Here is a 25,100-nt window from a genome sequence, read left to right on the forward strand (position 1 = left end):
TATTATTTTTAGAGCTCGGAGTCCCTTTAAGGCCTAGCTGAGAAACCCCGTGAAGACATGGATTAGCCCAAAACCTGTCAGTCCTGTCAGATTTCTACCTACTGTAAGTGACAGCAACATAGGAGAAAAGTAATGTATGGCTCATTTCACTCTGGAAGAAACATACTTCTTATTTGTATGTGTTTGCATGCAGTATATTTTAAATTTGTTTGCGATAGTGGTCCTTTAATTTCAAATCTTTAGTATACAGTATGATTAGAGGGTGCCTCGCACAATGTTCTCCCAACTTCTCAGGAGGACACTAACAGTAGTTTTCCATTTTATGGTGGAAGTAATTGTATGACGGATGTAAACCATAACAATTAACAGGACATCAGCCCTGGATTTCGGCTAAGTTTCCACTAGTGCGAAAACGGGGCGATTCCTCGGCCATGAATTCGGATGGAATTTGGCAGCCTATAGAAGAGCATCCCAAATCGTGGGCGAGGAAAAATCGGAGGCACTGCAGCATAATATCGCGCAACTTGTCCGGATCCCATAGCCGTGCGTAGCGCAGCTAAAGGGATTGGGCTGCGAGACACGAGCAGCTGTGCCGGCATCGCGTCTCGCAAGACGCATGCTGCGCACGAGTGGAAACGGGGCCTGAGTGTACTCATATTGTTGATAAACATGAAAACCACAGTGTATCCCCCATTTAGCAATGTGCCATGTGTGTAGGCATATTTTAGCTAGACTGACCTTCTGCCAGGGGTTGTGGGCTATATGCACAGACAGGAGATGTGGCGTTTGCTTGTGTAAGATATTCATGTCTTCTCTGGTCCTTGTTAGCTGATTCCAGCTGATGTCTAAATGCTTCAGCTTCCCGAGTCTATTCAATCCTTCCAGAGTTGTCACGTGGTTATGGCTGGCATCGAGGAATTCAAGATTCGGCTACAGTAAGTGATAAAAAAAAAATGTTTTGGTTTTTCAGGTACACACAAGCAGTAGCTCTTTCAAAGAGTTGTGAAAAAACCTTAAAGTGAACCTCCGGACTAAAAACCTACTCAGCAGCACTAAAAAAGGCTTGGTGTTTCTTTAACAGCTTCACAACATCTGAACTTTGTTTTTCTTACCTAAGCCTCATTTTTAGCTGCTTAGAACAAAACTGCCTGGGCATTTTCCCCTAATACTGTGCAAAGCATGATGGGATTTCTGATGATGTTGTTCTCCTTCTGCTGTTTTGGCGCAAATTTTTTTTTTTTTTTTTTTAATTTGAGATATGAAGCCTAGCGTGTGCAGCTAGGAGGGGTGATCAGGACACAGGACATGTGGAACTTCTCATGCTCCCTGTCACTTCCTTTCAATCAAAAAGATGGCTGCCCTCATGAAAAAGATGGCTGCCCCCATGAAATCAAAAACATTTGCCTGTTCTTTTAAAACAGGGTGGGTACGAGATTATATTTCATATATGGTTGAGGTGACTAAACCTCCTTGGTCTGCGCTTCAGTGCACGCTGTAGCGTCTATTTCCCGTGGATAAAATCCACTGGTGTTGATACACATTAAGGCATCGCTGCACTTCGATACAAGACCAGTTTAAAGCAATTCAAATAACGATAGTGGTCTATAATGTGTATGTAAATTGTAATCAAATTTATTTAAATAGGTTCAGAATATAAAACTGGATAGCACTACAAAGTGATCGACTCCTGTTACCTATGAAGACTAACTAATACACTACTCACGCTTGCCAGAGACTGCCTACTAACCTTGTGTGCGCTTATACTGCGCTTACATTGTGCACATAAAAAATTAATAGGAGTGGTACCACTGTCAGTTTATGCAAAACCATAATACCAGCATTGTAGGTTGAATGTGGTGAATGTATGTGTGTATGGCGTATTTATTAACACAAGCTGGCCAGCAATGTGATTGATGTAGCCCCGCAGAGTGTCAAAAGGTTTTATTGCATTGTCCCCCCATCCCATCACCTCACCTATATCCCAGTTTTATATTCTTAACCTATTTAAATAAATTTGATTACAATTTACATATACATTATAGACCAGTATCGTTATTTGAATTGGGTACGAGATTATATTACCTATCTATTTTAATTAACATAACTAATGTAACTTAATGACAGTATGTTTGTTTAGGCTGAAGTTCCCCTTTAAGTGCAAATTCGGTAACAGAATGGGACAGCAGAGATTCCAGTGGGGTCAGACCAAAAATTAAACAAGCTAGTAGGATAGAAATATGTAACTGCACTCATTAGAAGCTGGAGTGGTTGTCCAAACACCACTGTACACAAGTTACATATAAGGAGATCGGGCACCAAGTGGCGTAAAAGTTCCAGGCTTTATTAAGGGCTTGTTTCCACTGTTGCGACGCGATTTTGCCGGCATTCCGACGCTGCGTTTTTACCCGCGATTTCGCGTGCGATTTCGCATGGCAGGGTGCCATGCGAAATTAACCATGACACTGCCAGGGCAAAATAAAATAGAAAAAGGTGCGAAATCGCACGCGAAATCGCGGGTAAAAACGCATGTAACAAACGCATGCGTTTTTACTATTAAATACATTAGCGGCGATTCGCATGCATTCCACTCGCAGGCGAATTCGTTGGCTCTTTTGTGCGTTTTTTTATCGCTGAAAAAAACGCACCTCAACAACGCTACAGTGGAAACAGGCCCATCCACTTGCATTACATGTGCGAATCCGCATGCATTGGACGCATGCGGATTCGCGTTAGTGGGAACGAGCCCTAACCCTTTAGCAGCCAATTTATCTAGAGGCTTGCAAGAGCTCAAGGCCAACTTATTTTTTTAGTACATTTTTTTATTTCCTTGCTTCTAATTAGTACTACTGTAATGTGTATTTAAGGGGGCACTACAGCGAAAAACTGTAAAATTTAAAATATGTGCAAACATATACAAAAAAGAAGTACGTCTCTTCCAATGTAAAATGAGCCATAAATTACTTTTCTCCTATAATGCTGTCACTTACAGTAGGCAGTAGAAATCTGACAGAAGTGACAGGTTTTGGACTAATCCATCTCTTCATAGGGGATTCTCAGCAAGGCTTTTATTCTTTAAAAAGATATTTCCTGAAAAGGATTTAAACAATGATGCTGGCCAGCTTCCCTGCTCCATACACAGTTTTTTGGCAGTTGGACAAAGCAACTGCCATTCACTGAGTGCTTTTGAAAATAAATATATCCGAGAATCCCCTATAAAGAGATGGACTGGTCCAAAACCCGTCACTTCTGTCAGATTTCTACAACCTACTGTAAGTGACAGCAGCATAGGAGAAAAGTAATTTATGGCTCATTTTACTCTGGAAAAAATGTACTTCTTATTTGTATATGTTTGCACATAATATAAATTGTACAGTTTTTCGCTGTAGTGCCCCTTTAAGGCCACTTGTCACTAGGGGATAGTGTGAGACAATAACAGAGGACTTCTGCTTTCAGTTTCAATATTTTCTGCTTGTAGAGAGAGATCAAAGCATTCCAATAATTTACATCGCAACGAGTTCTGCTGACTGAGGTCAAAAGCAGTGCACTTATCTCAAATGAGAGCTCTATTGATGTTGCTAATGATTTAAACCTCAATTGTAAAAAGTGTCAAACAGACATCAGTGAAAGGACAGTGGGGAGGTGCCTGGTACAAATCCTGCTTCTTTAGAGGCCTTAAACCAGAGTAGCAGAATAGATTTGGAAACTGCACATCAAATTTAAGTTTAAGGACTTCCCAACCCATTCACAATATTTAACACAGATATCCTGCAGGCTACGTTCATAGTGGCATGTTGAGCTGTAATGACCTCTATTCTGTGCAGTGTAACAAGGTGCGATTCAAAGTTTAAAGGCAGTTTAAACCCCAACAGCTGCATTGCGATGCAACTGATTTTATTGTTACAACAAAGATCATGCAGTGTGTTGCTAGAATTGCAGATGTTGATGTGCACAATCCATGGCTATGGCAAACGCAATACATGTTAATTTCTCCACTTTGACACCCACTATGTCAGTCAATAAAGTGGCACATTGAAGTACTTGCACATGTGCATTTGTGGAGAATCTTTTTAAATCCTGAAATATCCTTTGTGTGCATACAGTACATTGCATGCCACAGCAAATGGTATTTATTTTTGCCCGCTTCGCGTTGTGTCATGTGCACATTATAACGAAATGCAATGCAAAGCAATGCCTCAGTGTGACACTTTAAAGGACAACTATCAAAGTCAACTGAAATTCTAAAAGTCATATTTATTTCTAGTAATAACTAGCAAATAGCAATATAAAGGCTTTTTTTCATCTTGTCATAACTTGAAGAAAACATGAATATGGGCATTACTATGGTGGACTGCACCATGCAGAGATAGGGGCCGTTCCCAGTACATCCAGCATACAGAACCAGATGTTGCTGGCCCGTATTCACCCCCCGATGGGTCCTGCGATGTCCCCTCAGCGACGGTCGTTAAGCGCTGCTTCTTCCTGCTGGCAGGTATGCACGACGTCATGCGACGCTACATGTCAGGAGCAAACGAGCCTTCAAGTGATTGCGGGACTTGGAGCTGTCTGTGATCTTAGCGATCCGATGTGATGGTCGTTATTGCGGTGCGAAGCTAAGCGGCATTCGCGTGGTCGTGTGACTGTACCCACATCGCAGAAACGACCGATCGGCGCTCAAAAAATCATTGGTAGTCGGGAAAATCGCAACATGGGTACATAGCTTTATCCTCTGACTGAATCTTTTTCAGAAAGGCAGAAGGCAGGGATACAGCATCAAAGCATTCAGATGCAGCTCAAGCAGTGTGCAAATAACTCATCAGCTTCAGCTCTGTGTGCTCAGTGTAATCTCACTCAGAAGATAATAGCATTCTGAATGGTGGCTGCACTAAAGGGGCCCATACACTTATACTATTTCCCGCCAATATACAGTAGATTCGATCACTATGATCGAATCTGCTGTGAAATTGTTGTGCAAACGCCGCCTGAACGATCAATTTCCTTCCGAAATCGATTGTTCCCGTCGATCTGTCCCCGCGGAAGATTTCGCTCGATGGCCGGCGGGTTGGGAGTGCGTCGATAGCAGCAATCGAATGTCCAATGACCGACGCTAGCAGCAATACATTACCTGATCCGACCGGCGCGTGTCACCGCTGCTCCTTCTCTGCTGGGCTCCGGGCAGGCTTTACTTCTTCCTGTCCGGACAGGAAGTTTAAACAGTAGAACGCCCTCTACTGTTTAAACTTCCCCCGGCGTGAAGTGAAGCTGGAGCCCTGGAGCCGAGCCTGGAGAAGAAGACAGTGGAGACTGGGGGGCTCGCGCCGGCCGGATCAGGTAATGTATGCAGGGGGGGGCGGCGGCAGCTTCACAGATGGTGAAACGATTTCATTCCATAGGACCCAGAGCCATCCCTCTCCTTAGGTAAGTATTGGCTTCTTTTTTTATTTTTCAGCTCACCACCATTAGCTTTAACCACTTCTCTACCACAGGTTTTTTCCCGTTCAAAAGCTCTTCCCATTCATTTGGTAATAACTTTATCACTAATTATCTGTAAGAAACGAGGCAGCTGCGGCGAACAGCACCACTGCCGCAGCTGCCTCCATGCGGCCCTTCGTCCGGCCGGCGTCCAGGACGCCGAGGACGGAACGTTCTCCTGTGCAGGGGGTTGCCTTAGGAAGCCCGTCAGCTGACTTGTTGGTCGGCTGACATCACAGGAGTCCCACGGCGCCCAGGATTGGCTGATTCAGGAGGGGCTTGCCAGTGGGGTCTCCTCTGCTTCTTAAGCCTCCAGGCTTCATTCTGCAGTTGTCTGTTGTCATGAATACTTGCGTGTGTTAGCGCTCAGACCTTAGGCTAGTTCCCTGGTGTTGATGCTAAGGATTTCACACCTAGTCTAGGATATTGCTACTTTGCTATTGTTATTTGTTAGACTAGTTCTCGGGGGTGTTGATGCCAAGGACTTCACACCTAGACTAGGATATTGCTTACTGTATTGATCTCCTGTGTATGACTCTTAGCTACTACTCTGATTCTGATCCTGCTTTCTAATCCTGTACTTTTGCCTATCTGCCTACCTGTTGCTGAACCTCTGCCTGATTATCGATTACTCTCCTGTCTCACGATTCTGTACCGATACTTACCTCTCTGTTGCCGAACCTTGCCTGCCTGACCATTCTACTGGTGAGGTGCTAGTTACGCCAGCTCCTCTGGTGAAACAGTTCTGCTAGGCAGTAGTACAGGCTTGATTACCTGCTCCCTAGGTAATCTGTCATTTGTAGTTTATTGTATCTCTTAGGCTGCAGTATTGTCTGAGTCACCCGCCCCTCGGGTGTTCTCTTGCCTGCAGTACATTCTGAATCACCTGCTCTTCGGGAGATTCAGCCTCTTTCAGTATTGTTTCTCCAGCTTGCTGGAGTTTGTACTTTAGTGCACGCTCAGTGTACTTATTGTACCTCACCAGCCCCTCTGGTGAGGTCTCATTCACTATTAAAGTTACGGTTGCACCAAATCACTACACACTCAGCTCTTTGTCTGCTATACTAGTATTATTGATGATTCTGCAGGTCACCCATAATCAGGTATAGCGTCTGTATTATTGGTGATTCTGCAGATCACCATATAATCAGACATCTGAGCTACGACACAAGACCGTTACATTACCACACTGAAATGATCTATTCATTATTTTTTTGTGGGAAAAACTAGGCTTTCTTTGGGCAGTACTTTATGCTAAGAATTATATTATTTTATATGCATTTGACAGTGAAGAAGAAGAAAAAGAAAGAAAAAAAATCACAATTTCTCAGCTTTCAGCCATTGTAGATTAAAAATAAAATGTGCTATTGTAGATAAAACAGACATATTTTATTTGCCCAATAGTCCCGGTTATTACAATGTTTAAATTGTGTCCCTAGTGCAATGTATGGTGATAATATTTTATTTTGGGTTAGGGGTGAAGGAGTTTCAAAAATAATGAAAATGTATTTAATGTTCCTATAGTAAGTGAATAATGGTGTATTTGGAAGTAGTTTAGCTTCTTGGCCACAAGATGGTTCTATACGTACTCAGTTTTCTAAAAATAGAAAATAGAACCAAATATTTACATGTGTTTATAGGTGTTTGTAAACAAGGATGTAGAAAAGCGTGGCAGAAGTTGCTAAGTGGTTAATTTATTGTGAATTCTATCAACGCACAAAATCTACAAAATGCAAATACTAATTGGATTGCAGGATCGAGCACCCCCTAATTTTAGACTAAAGATAATTTCACTTACCAAACCTGAAACATCTTCTAGATTTGAAAACTCATTGAAGCTGATGATCAGCTTCCGGAGCCCATGCAGTTTCGAAATTTCTTTCAGTTTACTTAAACTGTTACCATGTAAGTTCAGTATCTGTTTAAATGATAATAGTTATAGAATATTAACATTCTTGAACACAAAATCTTAAAAATAATGGTGTTACTAAAATGACTATTATTCCTGTGTATTTATGAGGCTAATCAGGAAAGTAAAGAACGCTTTCATTTAATCAATTAAGGAACACTTTATTTATTTTATGAGGGGCATCTAGAAAGTAATGACCATCTGCTTTTAACCTTAAATACAATGTGGAGAAATAATCAGAAAATACAGCATGTCTAAAATAAAATAAATAAAATGTTTCCTTAATTGATTAAATAAAAACCGTCTTTACTTTCTGGATGACCCTCGTATATAGAGCGGACAATTGCCGCAGTACTTAGCAGAGTATATTGAATAATTTATGGCAGCAACTAACCCTTACAAAAGCTTAGTATAATAATTAAAGGATACCTTAGCTCTTTTAAAAATTCCAAAACTGGGGCCTAACGTCCCCCTGATCCTACTTTCGGTGGGAATGTCAGTGCGCACTGCGCAGATGCTGCTCCGCAACATGTATCCTTGATTGCATGTCCGCAGCCGGCAGTGCTCTGCGCATGCGCACTACGTAGTTGTGACAAAGTGTGCATGCACAGAGCGCTCCCAGCCGTGGGTGCGTGATCAAGGACATGCATCACTGGGCAGTGTCTGAGAAGTGCGCACCGACCCTCCCAACCTGGTGTGGGGGGACATTAGGCCGTAACGGAGCGGGACAGAGGAGAACGGGGGGAGCAGTGGGCATGAGGAGAGCCGCCTACACATGCCTGCCCCCCCCCCCCCCCCCCCCCGTTTGTGAATTTTTAAGAGGGCTAAGATATCTTTTAATTCAAACAAACAAAAGATTGGATTTCCAACAATGCAGTGCTGATTATAAAACTAATGTCAATTTAAATCAACAAAAATAAATATGTTTCTCAAGCAGTCGCACTAGAAAAATTATCCCAAGGAAAACTATGACCACTTGAATTAAATGATTAAAAAAAAAAGGGAACTGTACTGTACAGAAATGTACTGTGTTGGTATGTGATCCCAGTACATTTCTGTAAGGAATCCCACTAATTTGTATAAAGGTCATGACCCAAAAATGTAAGCAAATACACAAGATAAATAGCTGGCGGCTCTGATCCCGGCGACTTTCAGGCTGAAGGTCGGCAGTACACTTCCTGCATGGGCACGCTACGCATCATCATGCCGGCCACTATGCGTCATCACGCCGGCCGGCGTGACAGTCCTGCGCATGCACGGTTTAGAGTTAGGCTGGGATACATCAAATGCTGCTCTTTTTAGTGGGGTTGAAGGGGATCTGTTTTGCAGAATTTGAATAAAGCTATTGTGTTTAGTAGACCACTGTGGATCATTGGATTGTTAGAGAAGCCAGGAGGACGACGGGGGACCTTGTGGCCTACGGTGGGCTGGAGGAAGCCCCAAGTACCGTAAGTATCAGTTTCATTTTTATTGACAGCTCAGGGTCCCTTAAAGCAAAGGGAATCCACTTACACAAATACTCTGATCTCTTTCAAGCACTGAGAACTATCCTATATATATGGATGCTGATAGGTTAGCTGTCCGTGCACCGTTAATGTTAAATGTGCCCCCCACTCCCGATGCCCAGTGCTTTATACATTACCTGTCCGTGTCCACTGATGTCTCCGAGCGCCATCCTCATGCCACATACACGCTCCCCACGTGGTTGCCATCGTACACGTGGGCCACGCACAACATCACACACATCCACGTTACTCCAGCAACCACATGGGGCACGTGTATGTGGCTGGAATATGGAGCCAACGGCGAACACAGACAGGTAATATATAGTGCACGGGGGGAAGGGGGCATATTTAACATTAGGGGCAACAGCGTCCGGGGTTCATCGTTCGTCCCTATATCGCTTGCCGTTACCATTGCGCACCCAATAGACCACGATGGCCCGACATCTTGCAGCATGTCCATCTTGCATCCAAAGTTTTGCGGGGGGCCCAATTCTAGTTACAGCCCCGATTGAATGAGTTGAGTTAGAATTAGTTCATAGGAGGTCCAGACAGGAGCAGTTATAGATTACCGGTAGATAGGTTAGTGTTAAGGTATTGGGATGGGTTTAGTTAGCATTAGTTCATAGGGTTAAAAGGTTTAGGTTAAGCATCCAGAATGCTTATCTTTGGGTGGGGGTGTCAAGAACGGGTTAAAGAGAACCAGAGATGAAGCACCCTCTTGTATTTTATCTTATAAATCAGTGGGAACATGACAGTAAACACCTAATCTGCTCTTTGTTTCATTGTTCTCTGTTTAATCTGACTGTTATCACCTCTGATAAGAATCCCCGACTGAGCACTCAGTCTAGCTTTGCTACGGAAAGATTATAGCTGAGTCTGTCTTCTCTGGTGTCTTTTCAAGCCCAAGCCTGCCCCCTTGTGGCTCTGCTATAATGACTCAGCTATAATTATTTCCTGCAAAGCCAGACTGAATGCTCAGTCCGAGATTCTTATCACAGCTGATAACAGACACTTTTAGCAGTGAGGATGAAACAGAGAGCATGGTAAGTGTTTTCTCTAATGTTCTTACTGATATATACAGTAAAATACACAAGGGTGCTTCGTCTCTTGTTCCCTTTGATGTTTGGGAGCAGGTTAGGGTTAGGCATCATATTCACAAACACGAGCACCTATATTATTACAGTGTGCATTGCTCATACTCTTTTTATTTTATACCTCAGGTGTAATTAGTTGGGTGACCTCAGACTACCTGATCTCATCAATAGGACATGGCAGCCCAGAAATACGTACTGTTATTTGAGTGTAAGCACTGGCTTTTGCTATGGAAAGGATCGTACTTTCGTCTAGACTGATGATTTTGGGCCGGGCCTTTATAACTGGCTCCATGGCAATGGTGTCTTCATCCAGAGTTACTTCACCAGATACGTTTTCTGATTGGCTGCTGGAAAGAGCAGCTGAGCCAACTGACGTTTCCTGACAAGGAGAGAGAATACAACAAAATCTTCATAAATATATGTAGAAAACATGATTCAGCAGGTATAGAAAAGTATCAACCCCTTCAAAATATTCACTTTTTTTTTATTTGAGGCCGAAAATAATGACACACACAAAAAAATCTAGCTGCATGTTCTCACTGCAAGGTCTTATGCTAGGTACACACAACGCAATTTTCTGACAGATTTAGGGTTCGTTCACACTAAGGACGTTTTTGCCCTTTTTTCAAGCGCAGGCAATTTTCAAAGTCGCCCTAAAAACGCTTGTGCAATGATTCCCTATGAGAAAGTTTACTGTACAGCTGTTTCCGATCCGCTCAGCAAAGCGGTGCCTGTACCATTTTTGAGGCGATTTTGCCTCAATGGAAGGTATAGAAAAAAAACACAAACGCTCACAAAATCGATTTGTGCAGCAATTGCGTTCGCATTTTTTAAGAATAAATACATTGTCGAAGACTTCACTTCCTGACTTGCGTCAGGGAGTGAATTACAAAACCACTTTGAAAAAGCACTTAGAAAAGCGCTTTTACCAGAAACATATAGCGCAGTGGAGCGCCGGGAGGGGGAAAAAAGTGCATAAAAGGTTTTCGATTTTAGGTGTGAATGCGGCCTTACTGTGAGATCCATTATTTTCAACATGTCCGATCTGATTTCCGATAGATCTTTCAATCAATTTTCTGTTCACTTCTATGAAAAATTATTCAAAAAAATCGATCGGAAATCAGAGCGGACATGTTGGAAATATTCAATCTGACAGTGAATCTGCCAGGATATTGCATTGTGTGTACCTAGCATAACAGCCAAGAGAAAGATATAGCAAAAAGTGAAAAATAAATCACTAAAATTGATAAAAGGATACTGTGCTAGTACTTTGCGAAACCACCTCTTGCTTTAAGTAAAGATGAGCCGAGATTTCGCATTTTCGTAATTACAACGCAAAATTCTAATTTGTAATTATCAGAAATTTCATAATTCCGTAATGCATTATTTGTTGTCGTAATTTCACATTAAATCATAGTTTTGTGTTTTATTTCGTATTATGCTGGGAATACACGGTTCATTTCTGGTTCTCGTTTCTCCTCTCGATTGTTTTTGCCGCTCGATTCTGCCATTCGTTTTTATTATCTTTTTCTGTTTACTTCTATCAGAAATCGAGTGGCGAAAGGATCGGGCGGGAGATCGGACATGTCGGAAATTATCTATCGAACCATCTAATCACCCCAAAAACGAACCGTGTATTCCCAGCATAACTTGTAATTTCGTAATTTTTTGCAAAACAAGAAAATAAGAAAATTACACGAAATTCCGAATATCACAAAATCATAATTTCGTATTTCACACAAAAATGTTGTGGTTTACATGAAAATTCATCCCGGAATGACGAATATTTCCGTAATTACGAAACTTTTGTCCCGAAAATAAAAAATTAGTGTATGGTCGGAATTACGCTAAATTCGGCGTAAATTGAAATGATTACAATCATAATCGTAATTATGAAAATTACGCAAAATTTTGTGAAATCGTTATTAATACATTACGATGATCACTAGAAGTCAGCAAGTCGAAGAAACCTCTTGTGGCCATATGGGCATTAACTCCTTGGCAATTTTGTTACCTATAGAAATCTAAGGCAATGTTGGAGTCCGTTCACCTGAGTGGCAGTTCACAGTGTTCAGTAAGTGTTTTTCTGACAAGCATGCGCTCTAACTTAGCCTGTTCCCCCTTCTGGCCAAGTTGTACTCCTTACTAGATCACCTAAAAACACACTGCCTCTAGGTATAAATATTGTATACTACCCCATCTCTAGTTCCCCCCTATTTCTTTAGATTGCTAGCTGGCAAGGGCAGGGCCCTCTCACCCTTTTCTGTCATGGAAATTGTTAATCATTTTGTGTCTTGAATTACCGTAGTTATACATTTTATTCATCATGTTACATTTGTAACTGTAATGACCAATTCTGTATTTTGTACCAGTGTCTATATTTTGGTGCACACCATTGTCTGTATTGTCGGTTCTTCCTGTTCAGTGAAGGTGCGTACACACACACTACGGCCGCCAACGATGGGTCCGTCAGACCCTCCCACTGGGCGGACTTTCAGGCGACAGTAGCGCGTGTGTACGCATTGTCAGCTGAGCGGATCGCTCAGAATCAGCCTAATCAGTCCGCCGACAGTGCATACACACGCGCTACTGTCGCCTGAAAGTCCGCCCAGCGGGAGGGTCTGACGTGTGCGTGTGTACGCACCTTAAGCCAGCACTTATAGAAGTCTAAAGCCACATACACATGCTCAACAGAAGTCTTTTACTATAAACAACTTAACAACTACGATTAAAAAAGTTGGAAAGATACGTCTTGGTGTGCAAATAACTATTATAGATAGATTCTAAGGAGTGTCTGCAACACCTCAACCAAATAACTGTGTGTGCTAGGGCTCCAAACAAGAGCAATTATATGGTAGAGAAAGAAAGCCCTTAAAAAATAGCACCTCCCACAGCAAAATTTGAAAAAGTATGATTTTTCAAATTTTTACTTTTCCAAATTTTGCTGTGGGAGGTGCTATGTTTTTAAGGGCTTTCTTTCTCTACCATATAATTTCAAATAACTATTATACACACAGAACGACTTGACGGACAACTACAAATTTACATATTGTTACTCAACTGGTGAACGACTAATAATACAGTGGGATGCGAAAGTTTGGGCAACGTGGTTAATCATCATGATTTTCCTGTATAAATCGCTGTGAAATTAAGTTTATTGGATTTACAGAAAGTGTGCAATAATTGTTTAAACAAAATAAGCCAGGTGCATACATTTGGGTACCACAAAAAAAGAAATGAAATCAATATTTAGTAGATCCTCCTTTTGCAGAAATTACAGCCTCTAAATGCTTCCTGTAGGTTCCAATAAGAGTCTGGATTTTGGTTGAAGGTATTTTGGACCATTCCTCTTTACAAAACATCTCTAGCTCATTCAGGTTTGATGGCTTCCGAGCTTGGACAGCTCTCTTTAACTCACGCCACAGATTTTCAATTATATTCAGGTCTGAGGACAGAGATGGCCATTCCAGAACATTGTACTTGTTCCTCTGCATGAATGGATTAGTGTATTTTGAACAGTGTTTAGGGTCGTTGTCTTGTTGAAAGATCCAGCCCCGGCACAGCTTCAGCTTTGTCACCGATTCCTGGTCATTGGTCTCCAGAATCTGCTGATACTGAGTGGAATCCATGCTTCCCCCTTAACTTTGGCAAGATTCCCAGTCCCTGCACTGGCCACACAGCCCCACAGCATGATGAAATCACCACCATATTTTACTGTAGGTAGCCGGTGTTTTTCTTGAAATGCTGTGTTGTTTTTCCTCCATGCGTAATTTCCCTTGTTATGCCCAAATAACTCAATTTTAGTTTCAGCAGTCCACAGCACCTTATTCCAAACTGAAGCTGGCTTGTCCAAATGTGCTTTAGCATACCTCAAGTGGCTCTGTTTGTGCTGTGGGCGGAGAAAAGGCTTCCTCTGCATACAGCATCTTCTTGTGTAAAGTGCGAATGGTTGAACGATGCACAGTGACTCCATCTGCAGCAAGATGACGTTGTAGGTCTTTGGTGCTGGTCTGTGTGTTAACGCTGACTGTTTTCACCATTCGTCGCTTCTGTTTATCCGAGGTTTTTCTTGGTCTGCCACTTCAAGCTTTAACTTGAACTGAGCCTGTGGTCTTCCATTTCCTCAATATGTTCCTAACTGTGGAAACAGGCAGCTGAAATCTCTGAGACAGCTTTCTGTATCCTTCCCCTAAATCATGATGGTGAACAATCTTTGTCTTCAGGTGCTTTTGAGACCCCATGTTGCCATTCTTCAGAGAAATTTAAAAGAGGAGGGAAACTTACAATTGACCCCCTTAAATACTCTTTCTTATAATTGGATTCACCTGTGTATGTAGGTCAGGGGTCACTGAGCTTATCAAGCCTATTTGAGTTCCAATAATTAGTTCTGAAGGTTTTGGAATCAATAAAATGACAACAGTGCCCACATTTATGCACCTGCCTAATTTTATCTAAACAATTATTGCGCACTTTCTGTAAATGCAATAAACTTCATTTCACTTCTCAAATATCACTGCGTGTGTCTCCTATATGATATATTTAACTGACATTTTTTATCGTAACAACCAACGATTTATACAGAAAAATCATGATGATTAACAACGCTGCCCAAACTTTCGCATCCCACTGTATGTTCTAGTTAGTAATGGAAGTCATTGAAAAGTCGAAGCAGACTTCTGTACACATTGCTATGTTGGACACAACTTCTCTCAGTTGTTCGTCAAGCAATCCAACAGTTGGATTGATTGAGCTGCATCTTATCAGTTGTTGGTCGCCTCTTATCAGTGATAACGCCTTGACAAAAGTTGTCCAACTTCTTCAAGTTGTTTGATAATTGTGCATTCAAAAGACTTTTGTTGAGCATGTGTATGAGGCTTTAGAGCTAGACTCACTAAAACTGCTACTGCCTATAGAGCGTGCACTAGTGGCTGCAGCTCAAGCACTTTGAGTCCGCCAGAAGAAAAGCGCAATATAAATGTTAAAATTATTATGTGCAGGGGCGTAGCAATAGGGGGTGCAGAGGTAGCGACCGCATCGGGGCCCTTGGGCCAGAGGGGCCCCGAAGGGCACACCCTCAACTGCAGTATTAGCTCTCTACTGGTCCTGTGCTCATAATAATCACTTCTATAGATACTTTGTTAATGATTACCACTATTCAAACTGTTCCCCATCCCCTTCTTGCACCTCTGACACTGTAGTTGCCATTGGCAGGTTTTGGTGCGCCGTGTCAATTGTTATGTATAGAGTGCTTGGGGGCCCCATTGTAAAACTTGCATCGGGGCCCACAGCTCCTCCGGTACGCCACTGATTATGTGCGGCACTCTACACCTGTCAATATAAAGTATCAATACAGAACTAGTAGCTAGAACATAAGTCCCAGTTTGCACAAATATCCATATATCACTGCTCTGTGACAATAGCTGGAATTTCCAAAAGTTCTCTTTTCCGCTTCAACAATGACATGCAGTTAGCACATTAATAGGTATCACTCTCACCAGATCCATAGGCTGATTAGTTATAGTCAGCAACCTCGCGTTATAAGGTGGATGTGGCCCACTTGCCCAATTTCTTCCTCCTAGTTGTACTCAGATGAAAGAAACAATAGATAGCGTAATACTGTTGGGGCCATACATTACAAGTCCTCCACCAGAGATAACAGCACCAGCCCGTGCTATAAGTATAGAAACCACCGCCACTCTGTGCATCCGCAAACAGTAGAACTCAAAGGCTTACCAGAGGTAATGGCTGACCATGACAGTTCAGCTAAAGCATTTCATCAGACCTCTGAATTCTTAATCCGCAGCCTTCTCCCTGTAAACTTGTAATAGGCGCTATCAGCCTTGTAATTGAAGCGGAAAAGAGAACTTTTGGAAATTCCAGCTATTGTCACAGAGCAGTGATATATGGACATTTGTGCAAACTGGGACTTATGCTCTAGTTACTAGTTCTGTATTGATACTTTATATTGACAGGTGTAGAGCGCCGCACATAATAATTTTTTCATTTGTATTTAGGGTGGTCATACCCACCCAGTTGTACGGCGATCCACGTGTCAGTAGCTAGGTTCTTATCTGTGTATTGCTTGTGAGAGGAGCGCATATACCACATTTATCTTTGATCTGCAATATAAATGTTATTTGTCTTGTTTTGTCTTATTATGTACCCCATGTTTGTTTCTTACATTGTACAGCACCACGGATTTTAAAATCAATAATAATAATAATAATAATAATAATGTGTTGCGTTTATAATATAGTAGTAGAAAAACAGTATAATGCAGTGTTAAATGGGTAGAAAAAGCTTAGAAAACACTGGTTAAATTGCTAAGCGGTTTTCAGGTGTGTTCTCATTCCCGATGTCCAGAAGATACAGTGACCACAAGAAGTTAGCCCAATAAACACTTCTGAAATACGGATCAGTTGGTTTGGGCACACAGTCACAGCCCATCGGCTATACAAGGCGTCGACATTAACTTCAATGTCAAAAGTTTGCAGCAATGGTACAAGCAGTGCTTTACTTGCTGCAATGCTGAAAGGATAATTCCGCACTCACAGCAGTGTAGCCAATAGTTGTTGTATGGAGAACCCCAGGCTGAAGTGGATGATGCCACTCCTACTATAAATCAATAGAGAAAAAACCTTCTCCTTGGTAATTTGTAGCATGCAGTCATGGTGCAAGTTACGAAGGAGGTGCCAGAGTTTTCCGGTGCTTTACTTGGGTGCCGGTGATTGGCTGTTATACAGCTGAGCGCCAAGGCTCAGCTATTGAAGAATGGTTGCTTGGCTGAGTAGCCGACGCCGACTACATGGAGAACTTTACTTGGGTGCCAGTTATTGGCTGTTATATAGCTGAGCACCAAGGCTCAGCTTTTGAGGAATGGTTGCTTGGCTAAGTAGCCAACTACATGGAGAACTTTACTTGGGTGCCGGTTATCGGCTGTTATATAGCTGAGGGCCAAAGCTCAGCTACTGAAGAATGATAGCTTGGCTGAGTAGAAAGGGCATGGAGAACTTTACTTGGGTGCTGGTGATCAGCTGTTATATAACTGAGCACCAAGGCTCAGCTATTGAGGAATGGTTGCTTGGCTAAGTAGCCAACTACATGGAGAACTTTACTTGGGTGCCGGTTATCGGCTGTTATATAGCTGAGGGCCAAAGCTCAGCTACTGAAGAATGATAGCTTGGCTGAGTAGAAAGGGCATGGAGAACTTTACTTGGGTGCTGGTGATCCGCTGTTATATAACTGAGCACCAAGGCTCAGCTATTGAGGAATGGTTGCTTGGCTAAGTAGCCGAGTTCATGGAGAACTTTACTTGGTGCCAGTTATCGGCTATTATATAGCTGAACACCAGCCTCCACTATGGAAGAATGGTGGCTTTGCTGAGTAGCCGAGTGCATGGAGAACTTTACTTGGTGCCGGTTATCGGCTGTTATATAGCTTACTTCCAAGGCTCAGCTATTGAGAAATGGTTGCTTGGCTGAGTGCATGGAGAACTTTACCTGGGTGCTGGTGATCAGCTGTAATACACAGTATTAAATGCTGAGTTTTTAAAGCTTTTCTGCACTGAGCACACTATACACCATAGAAAACTGTAAACTAAGCAGAGAAAAAAGGAAAACTTAGTACCAGAGGAATATATTCATACTCCACGATGTACTCTGGCAAGATGAGCTCAGGATCAAACACAAACCAGTCACACCGGCGCAGGCTGCAGTCACAGCTTCTATGCTCCTCGGAGGGACACGTCTCTGCAACAATAAAGACAATGATATTCCAGTGTCACATGATGACTTATTGGACTGAGAAGGAGTATCAATCAGTAGCTGACGAGATCTTTCCTGTGTCCCATACAGTCCAGTTCAGAGAGTATACTATACTCTGCTCCAGGGCTTCCTATACAATTCCCGACTACAGTCATCTGGCTTTTAATTATATTCTGTTTGACTAAAAAGCGAGCGACGTGTTAAAATGTCCTGGAGCCATTAAGAGGCTCCAGCACGATCTTTTAATGCGGCGGCTTGCACTATAGTAGAGTAAAATGCACTATAAATTACCTCTTTCCTATGTTGCTTTTGCAGTGGGCAGATAAAATCTGACAGATCTGACACATTTTGGACTAGTCCATCTCCTTATGGGAAAGGCCTAGTATCTCCTTAGGCCCGGTTCACATTAGCGTTGAGCGTAACAGAAGCGGAACATATACTGTACAAATGGTCCGATATGCGAACGGATCCAACAGGGGAGTAACTAGAAATCCCCGGGCCCCCCTGCAAAAAAAAAATCCGCCCCCCCCCCCCCCCCAGGGCCCGCTCAGGGACTTTTGGGGGTCAGGAGGGGTCGCAGCATAAGAGGAGAGAGTGGCAGATCGGTGGGGCTCTCCTCTCCGCGCTCTCCCTTCTGCAATCATTGGTGGCAGCGGGTAGCAGCGGTGGTGGCGGCAGCCTGAACACATTACCTCCCTCTCGCCAGAGGTCTTCCGTTCTCTAAGAGCAACTTCCTATTTACACAGGAAGTTGCATGAAGCTCTTAGAGATCGGAAGACCTCCGGCAAGAAGGAGATAATGTGTTCCACCTGCCGCCACCGCTGCTGCTGCCCGCTGCCACCAATGATTGCAGAAGGGGGGGGGGGGGGCGCTGAGAGGAGAGCCCGAGGTGAGGGAGGGGGGGGGGAATGTCCCCCCTCCCCGCCGATCTGCCACTCTCTCCTCTTATGCTGCGACCCCTCCTGCCCCCCAAAAGCCCCCCCCCCCCCCCCCCCCCCCCCCGCGATGGCTTGGGTCACATTCCTTATTGTTACGCCAGTGAGATCCAATATTAACCAATGGATCCGTTCACATCCATCCGCTTGTAATGATCCGTTGTCCGTTCCGCTCAACAGACAAAAGTATGCTGCAGGACCTATTTTTCCGGGCCGTTGTGCCCAGCGGAACGGAAACGGAAGGTTTTGCAGCTGCATAGGAACTAATAGAAAACTGACAGTTTTTACCTGATCCTGTTGGCTGGATCCGCAAAAACCGCTATCGTGAACCGGGCCTTACCCCTTACAAAAGCACTTCCTGGAAAAGATCTACTGTATACAAAGGTGCCAGCCGGGCTCCCTACTATTTTGCTCACTATTCTGGCTGTCAGACTGAGCAACTGCCATTCAGTGAGTGCTTTTGAAAATAATGGAAACTCTGTAAGTGACAGCAACATAGGAAACAACTGTTTGTAGTGCATTTTATTCTGGGACAAATGTACATTTTATACATATGCATACACATGTAATTTAAACTTTACATTTTTTTTCATGATAGTGGTGGATAGTGTAATGGTTAAGGGCTCTGCCTCTGGCACAGGAGACCAGGGTTTGAATCTCGGCTCTGCCTGTTCAGTAAGCCAGCACCTATTCAGTAGGAGACCTTAGGCAAGTCTCCCTAACACTGCTACTGCCTGCAGAGCGCATCCTAGTGGCTGCAGCTCTGGCGCTTTGAGTCCACCAGGAGAAAAGCTCGATATAAATGTTCTGTGTTTGTTAAATGGCCGTGCTTTAGTGAAATCCTGCAGTTGACTACAGCTATAGAGGAGGAGTTCCTATGCTGGGCACGGGTCAGCTCTGCCCCTAACGGACAAGTCCCACTTCCTGTACACAACTGTCAGCTAGGATTCGGGGCACCACTAGGCTTCAGTGGTAGGTAGAGTCACCAGTGTCATTTTTTGATGCATTTTTTGAGGTCTAACAGGTAACTGTACAGCAAACCTGAAGCAAGAAAAAACAAAACCTTATGATATAATGAATTCTATGTGCATGATTGATTTATATGCAGGAGCTGCTGCAGATCTATCTGTGGTAGGTTTTTTTTCCCGTGTCTTTAGGGTCTAAAAGCTTGTGAAAAAAAATGCACGGCTTTTAGACCCTAAATCTGGAAAAAATCATAACGCCAGGGAGGTTAAAACCGAACTTTTAAGCTATAAACAAAACAGAAATAATGACCTTCTGAACTTCCCTGCAGTAAAACCTTATCTCATGCTGTCTCTCACAATTTCATGGCTGTTTAAAGGACAACTGTAGCAAGAGGTATGTGGAGGCTGACATGTTTATTTCCTTTTAAGCAATACCAATAAGGGCCTGGCTATCCTGTTGACAATTTGCGCCCAATACTTTTAGCCAGCCCATAAGCCCTGAACAAGCATGCAGCAGATCAGGTGTTTCTGACATTATTCCCAGATCTGCAGAGATTAGCTGCATGCTTGTTTCAGGTGTGATTCAGACACCACTGCCGCTAAATGGATCAGAAGGGCTGCCAGGAAACTGGTATTGTTTAAAATAAAATAAATATGTCTGCCACCACATGCCTCTCACTACAGCTGTTCTTTAAGAGCTTCAGAAAACAGGACTGTAGGGTCGAATAGCTCAGAGAAGCTCCTTTGCATAGATAACAACTGAAGTTTTTTAACTCTTCCTGTACTGGAAAACAATATGAGACTATTTTCTTTGCTACTAATGTCTTATTTCTTAGCTGTACCATTCATTATCTAATACGTTTATTTCCGCTTCAGCAGTCAAGGCATTAAAGAACCAGTGGAATCCTGAGTACTGTGTACAATGTGTTTATAAGATATACCTTTGTACAACCAGCAAACAGCAGATAATGATAATGACTATTTGGTGAAGACCTTTTCGTGAACTCCAAGGGACCAGGAAAAGTAGTTTACTAGTCTACTATATCAGAAGTTTACTATGTCGGAATTGGTCATACATTGTTTATTTATACAGATGCAATTACTGAGACCTGAGGACAGAGTTCACTATATCCAGAGGTTTACTATATCAGAGTTTACGATAACAAGATTCTACTGTATAGGTCTGTAGGAATTTACCATCGTCTGAAGGACATAGGCTGATTCGCTGTAGCTTCAGAGGTCTGTAGACAGAGTTGGCAGTAGGGTAGGCTTGTAGATTAATGGGCAGATTGTCTCTGGCCTGAACACTACGGCCTAGGAAGACTTTAACAATGATCAGTGTACCTGAGGAAAAAAAAAAGAATAAAAATGAAGGCTATAAGATCAAATCGTATGTATGTTTTCTAGTTTAACAACAATAATTATGTTCGACATAGACTCAGAGGAAGACTGAATTAACGGGGCCTACCTACATGCAGCATGGACCACCTGCATGAGTGCCGCGCAGGTTCATCCACCTAAAAATTAACCAATATACTCGACTGGCCTGGTATAAAAGCAGAGTATTCTACGTTGTGCAGCCAGCCCATAAGATCCCTGGCAAAATGGTGAAATCACTTCCCCTTTAAGAGGAAAGGCGGCATACATAAGCTCACTGCTCCATGGATGGAACTCACTGCACCATGGACAGAGCTCACTGCACCATGGACAGAGCTCACTGCACCATGGACAGAGCTCACTGCACCATGGACAGAGCTCACTGCATCATGGACAGAGCTCACTGCATCATGGACAGAGCTCACTGCATCATGGACAGAGCTCACTGCATCATGGACAGACCTCACTGCACCATGGACAGAGCTCACTGCACCATGGACAGAGCTCACTGCACCATGGATGGAGCTCACTGCACCATGGATTGAGTTCACTGCACCATGGACAGATCTCACTGCACCATGGACTGAGTTCACTGCACCATGGACAGAGCTCACTGCACCATGGATGGAGCCTGCTGCACCATGGGCGGAGCCCACTACACCATGGATGGAACCCACTGCACCATTGACAGAGCCCACTGCATCATGGACGGAGCTCACTGCCCCATGGAGGAAGCCCACTGCACCATGAATAGACCCCACTGCTCCATAGACGGAGCCCGTGCATCATGGACGGAGCCCACTGCTCCATGGACAGAGCTAACTGCACCACTGCATTTTGCTGTGGGGAGGCATAATTTATAGTTACGCCCCCGGAAGTGATCACCGGATCACAAAGGAACTGTTAGTTATTTCGGTACAGCTGGCATAGAAAAAGATTTTCAGACATTTCCTACAGGTGCATCAAAACCTCCAAATGTTGCTGTTTTTGGCATTTCTGAGTGTGGATGCTTCTTCCGAACACTGCAGTGTCGCTATAAAACCAGCCCCCATCTCCAGCCAAGCAGATAAAGCACACACAGTGCTGCTGATCACACTGGAGCAATTATCTAATGACCATTCCAGTATGGTTGCAATGCTGCGGGCAGGGGGAGGATAGCAAGAGACTGGGAATGACAAGTATCTCGTTTCAAGGAAATGCTGAAAGTGTTATTCTGTCACCATGAATGTGTCTACTGTACCGTGTGCCCATGTAAAGCCAAACACATAACACCCCCCCAATACCCAGCAGAAACTATTCCCAAAGTGATTATACGGAATGCCCCATGCTCATCGCTCATTAAACTAAATCAGTCCAAACCTCATTTCACGTCCAACCTGTCATTTGCAATTTATTACACTGTTTACGCCGAGCTGTAATTAGGTTACCGTGTTTAAAAAGCTTTGGATTGTAATTATTTGTCTCCAGGGTGGATGCTTGCTCCGATTGGGAGGCCTCCGAAAATCCCAAACTGTTAGACAGGAGAATACAGTCGCCTTGTTCTTGTGCAGGCATCTGTGGAAAACACAACATGACGTGTTACAGACCACAACTGTGAACAAGACAAACAGCCTTATGGAGAGACTCTGGCCATACAAAAATAATGATGATGTTCAAAGCAAGAGTAGTTTTACAGCGGATGGCAAGAGCTTAACAGAAAACCCAGCCCATCTCATCACTAAACCTCCCTAATCTATACTCACCAGAATCCTTGTGTGCAGGAGAATTGATGCTTCATCATCGTAGTGGCATACGCATACCCTGCCACGGTACCTTCTAGGAGGGGGCATGGCACATGCTGCCACTCACTCAACCAACCTGGCTGTTCATTATGGGAGGATGTGCGACACATTCTTCTCGTAACCCCCCCTCCGGCTCTTCTATACTGGAAAGGGGGGGGGGCATATGTTGGCGTACACCCACCTTCTTACTGATCACTACCTGGTTGTTCGTTATGGGAGAAGGTGTAACATATCCTGCCTGGAACCCACCCTCCTACTATTGTGTACTATTCTTTATGGGGCATTTGATGTAATTCACCCATCTGCTTGACTGTTCCCTATGGGAGGGGGCCTGGCACATACTGCCACACACCCTCCTTCCTGGACTTCTTTAAGAAAAAGAGTGTGGCACATGTTGCCATTAACCCATTACCTGACTGTTAAATATAGGAGGAGGCATGTCACATGTTGTAACACATCCTTCTATCATCTATTCTTCATATAAAGAGAAAATGGGACATTCTGCTACCCACCCCTAAGGGAAGGCGGCGTGACACATGCTGCCACCCAGGGCCGGCTTTACCATAAGGCACTGTAGGCACGTGCCTACAAGCGCCTGATGATGGAAAGGCCGCCCACTCCCCTCCCCGAGTGCCTCCCTCCCTCCTTCCCTATGCAGAGTCCTGATGGGATAGTAAATAACTCAACCCGCTCTCTGCATTCAACTGACGAGATCTCACTTCAGTGAGGGGCACCTCTAGCTACCTAATACTTGGGGACACCTCTAGCTACTTAATATTGAGGTTCCTTTAGCTACTTAATACTTGGGGACAATTCTAGCTATTTAACGTTGAGGGTACGTCTGGCTACCTAATACTAAAGGGCACCTGTAGCTACCTATGATGGGCAAGGGAAGTAAGGGAGAAGTGACAGCTGGGCCAGCCAGCACACTTGTGGTGCGGTTCAGCGGTGGTATGTAGATTCTTAGAGGGCAAAGTCTAAGGTGCCAGGACATCTGTGCCTATAGGCTCCTCTGAGGTAAATTCGAGCCTGCTGCCACCCTTTTCCTCCCAATGTTTGGTGCGAGAAGATGGCTTGGCACATGCTGCCACCTACTGTTCTCCCAATGTTCTATGGTCAATGTGAAGGGGGTGTGATAACTGCGGAGACACACCTTTCTTACCACTGTTCTCTATGTGAAGGGGGTGTGACACATGTTGAGACACGCCTTTCCTACCACTGTTCTGTATGTGAAGGGGAGTGACACATGCTGAGACACGCCTTTCCTACCACTTTTTTCTATGTGAAGTGGATGTGACAAGTGTTGTGACACGCCTTTCCTACCACTGTTCTCTATGTGAAGGGGTGTGACACATGCTGAGACACGCCTTTCCTACCACTTTTTTCTATGTGAAGGGGGTGTGACACATGCTGAGACACGCCTTTCCTACCACTTTTCTCTATGTGAAGGGGTGTGACCATTGCTGAGACACGCCTTTCCTACCACTTTTTTCTATGTGAAGTGGATGTGACAAGTGTTGTGACACGCCTTTCCTACCACTTTTCTCTATGTGAAGGGGGTGTGACACATGCTGAGACACGCCTTTCCTACCACTTTTCTCTATGTGAAGGGGTGTGACACATGCTGAGACACGCCTTTCCTACCACTTTTCTCTATGTGAAGGGGGTGTGACATGGGCTGAGATGCCTTTCTTACCACTGTTCTCTATGGAAAGAGAACATGGCAAAGGCTGACACTCGGGCCTATTACAGCGCTTTTAGCCGTGTTTTGGAATCATCCCAAAAGCACTAGGCTAATTAAAGTCAATGGAGTGGAGCCCACAGAGCAATTTGCCGAAATTGCAAATGCAGAACCTGCAGCATTTAGGATGATGATGGAATTGTTCAAGATGCAAAATCACAGAATTTTATGGGTGATGTTGCAATCGCAAGTGGGTGTTCACCCTCCCCTCCCGCTGTTCTCAGTGGAAGGGGTGGGGCACATGGTATCACTTTTAGGCCCCATTTCCACTTAGTGCGCTCCTGTCCTCTTTTCAGCAACATGTATCAATCTGTAACATTGATGTACAGATAAAAAGCGGACAGAAGTGCACTAGTGTGAATGAGGTCTAAGTGGAAATGAGGCCTTACAGATTGATATTTGTTGCTGAAAACCGGACAGAAGCGGATAGAAGCCCACTAGTGGAAATGAGGCCTTACCCTCTCTCTGACTATTGGATGGGTGCAGAGCACAGACTTCTCCCTGTTGCTGTTTTTGGTTCGTTTCTTTGCATGGAAGGTCTGAGCACATGTGAGTCTGATG

General features: G+C 43.7%; 1 protein-coding gene across 1 annotated transcript in view; it reads right to left on the minus strand.

Annotated features, from left to right (window-relative positions):
• Window positions 1-25,100, minus strand: part of LRRC9 (leucine rich repeat containing 9) — a 150,775-nt gene that overhangs the window by 63,015 nt on the left and 62,660 nt on the right. The window contains exons 13-18 of the mRNA XM_068254432.1: window positions 22,445-22,571; window positions 20,838-20,984; window positions 17,604-17,725; window positions 10,174-10,356; window positions 7,268-7,387; window positions 739-930 (exon numbers count right to left, since the gene is read on the minus strand). Coding sequence (XP_068110533.1) covers window positions 739-930; window positions 7,268-7,387; window positions 10,174-10,356; window positions 17,604-17,725; window positions 20,838-20,984; window positions 22,445-22,571 — 891 coding nt within the window. The remainder of the gene's footprint in view (window positions 1-738; window positions 931-7,267; window positions 7,388-10,173; window positions 10,357-17,603; window positions 17,726-20,837; window positions 20,985-22,444; window positions 22,572-25,100) is intronic.

This window comes from Hyperolius riggenbachi, chromosome 9 (assembly GCF_040937935.1).
Source record: "Hyperolius riggenbachi isolate aHypRig1 chromosome 9, aHypRig1.pri, whole genome shotgun sequence".
In the NCBI taxonomy this organism is placed as follows: domain Eukaryota; kingdom Metazoa; phylum Chordata; class Amphibia; order Anura; family Hyperoliidae; genus Hyperolius; species Hyperolius riggenbachi.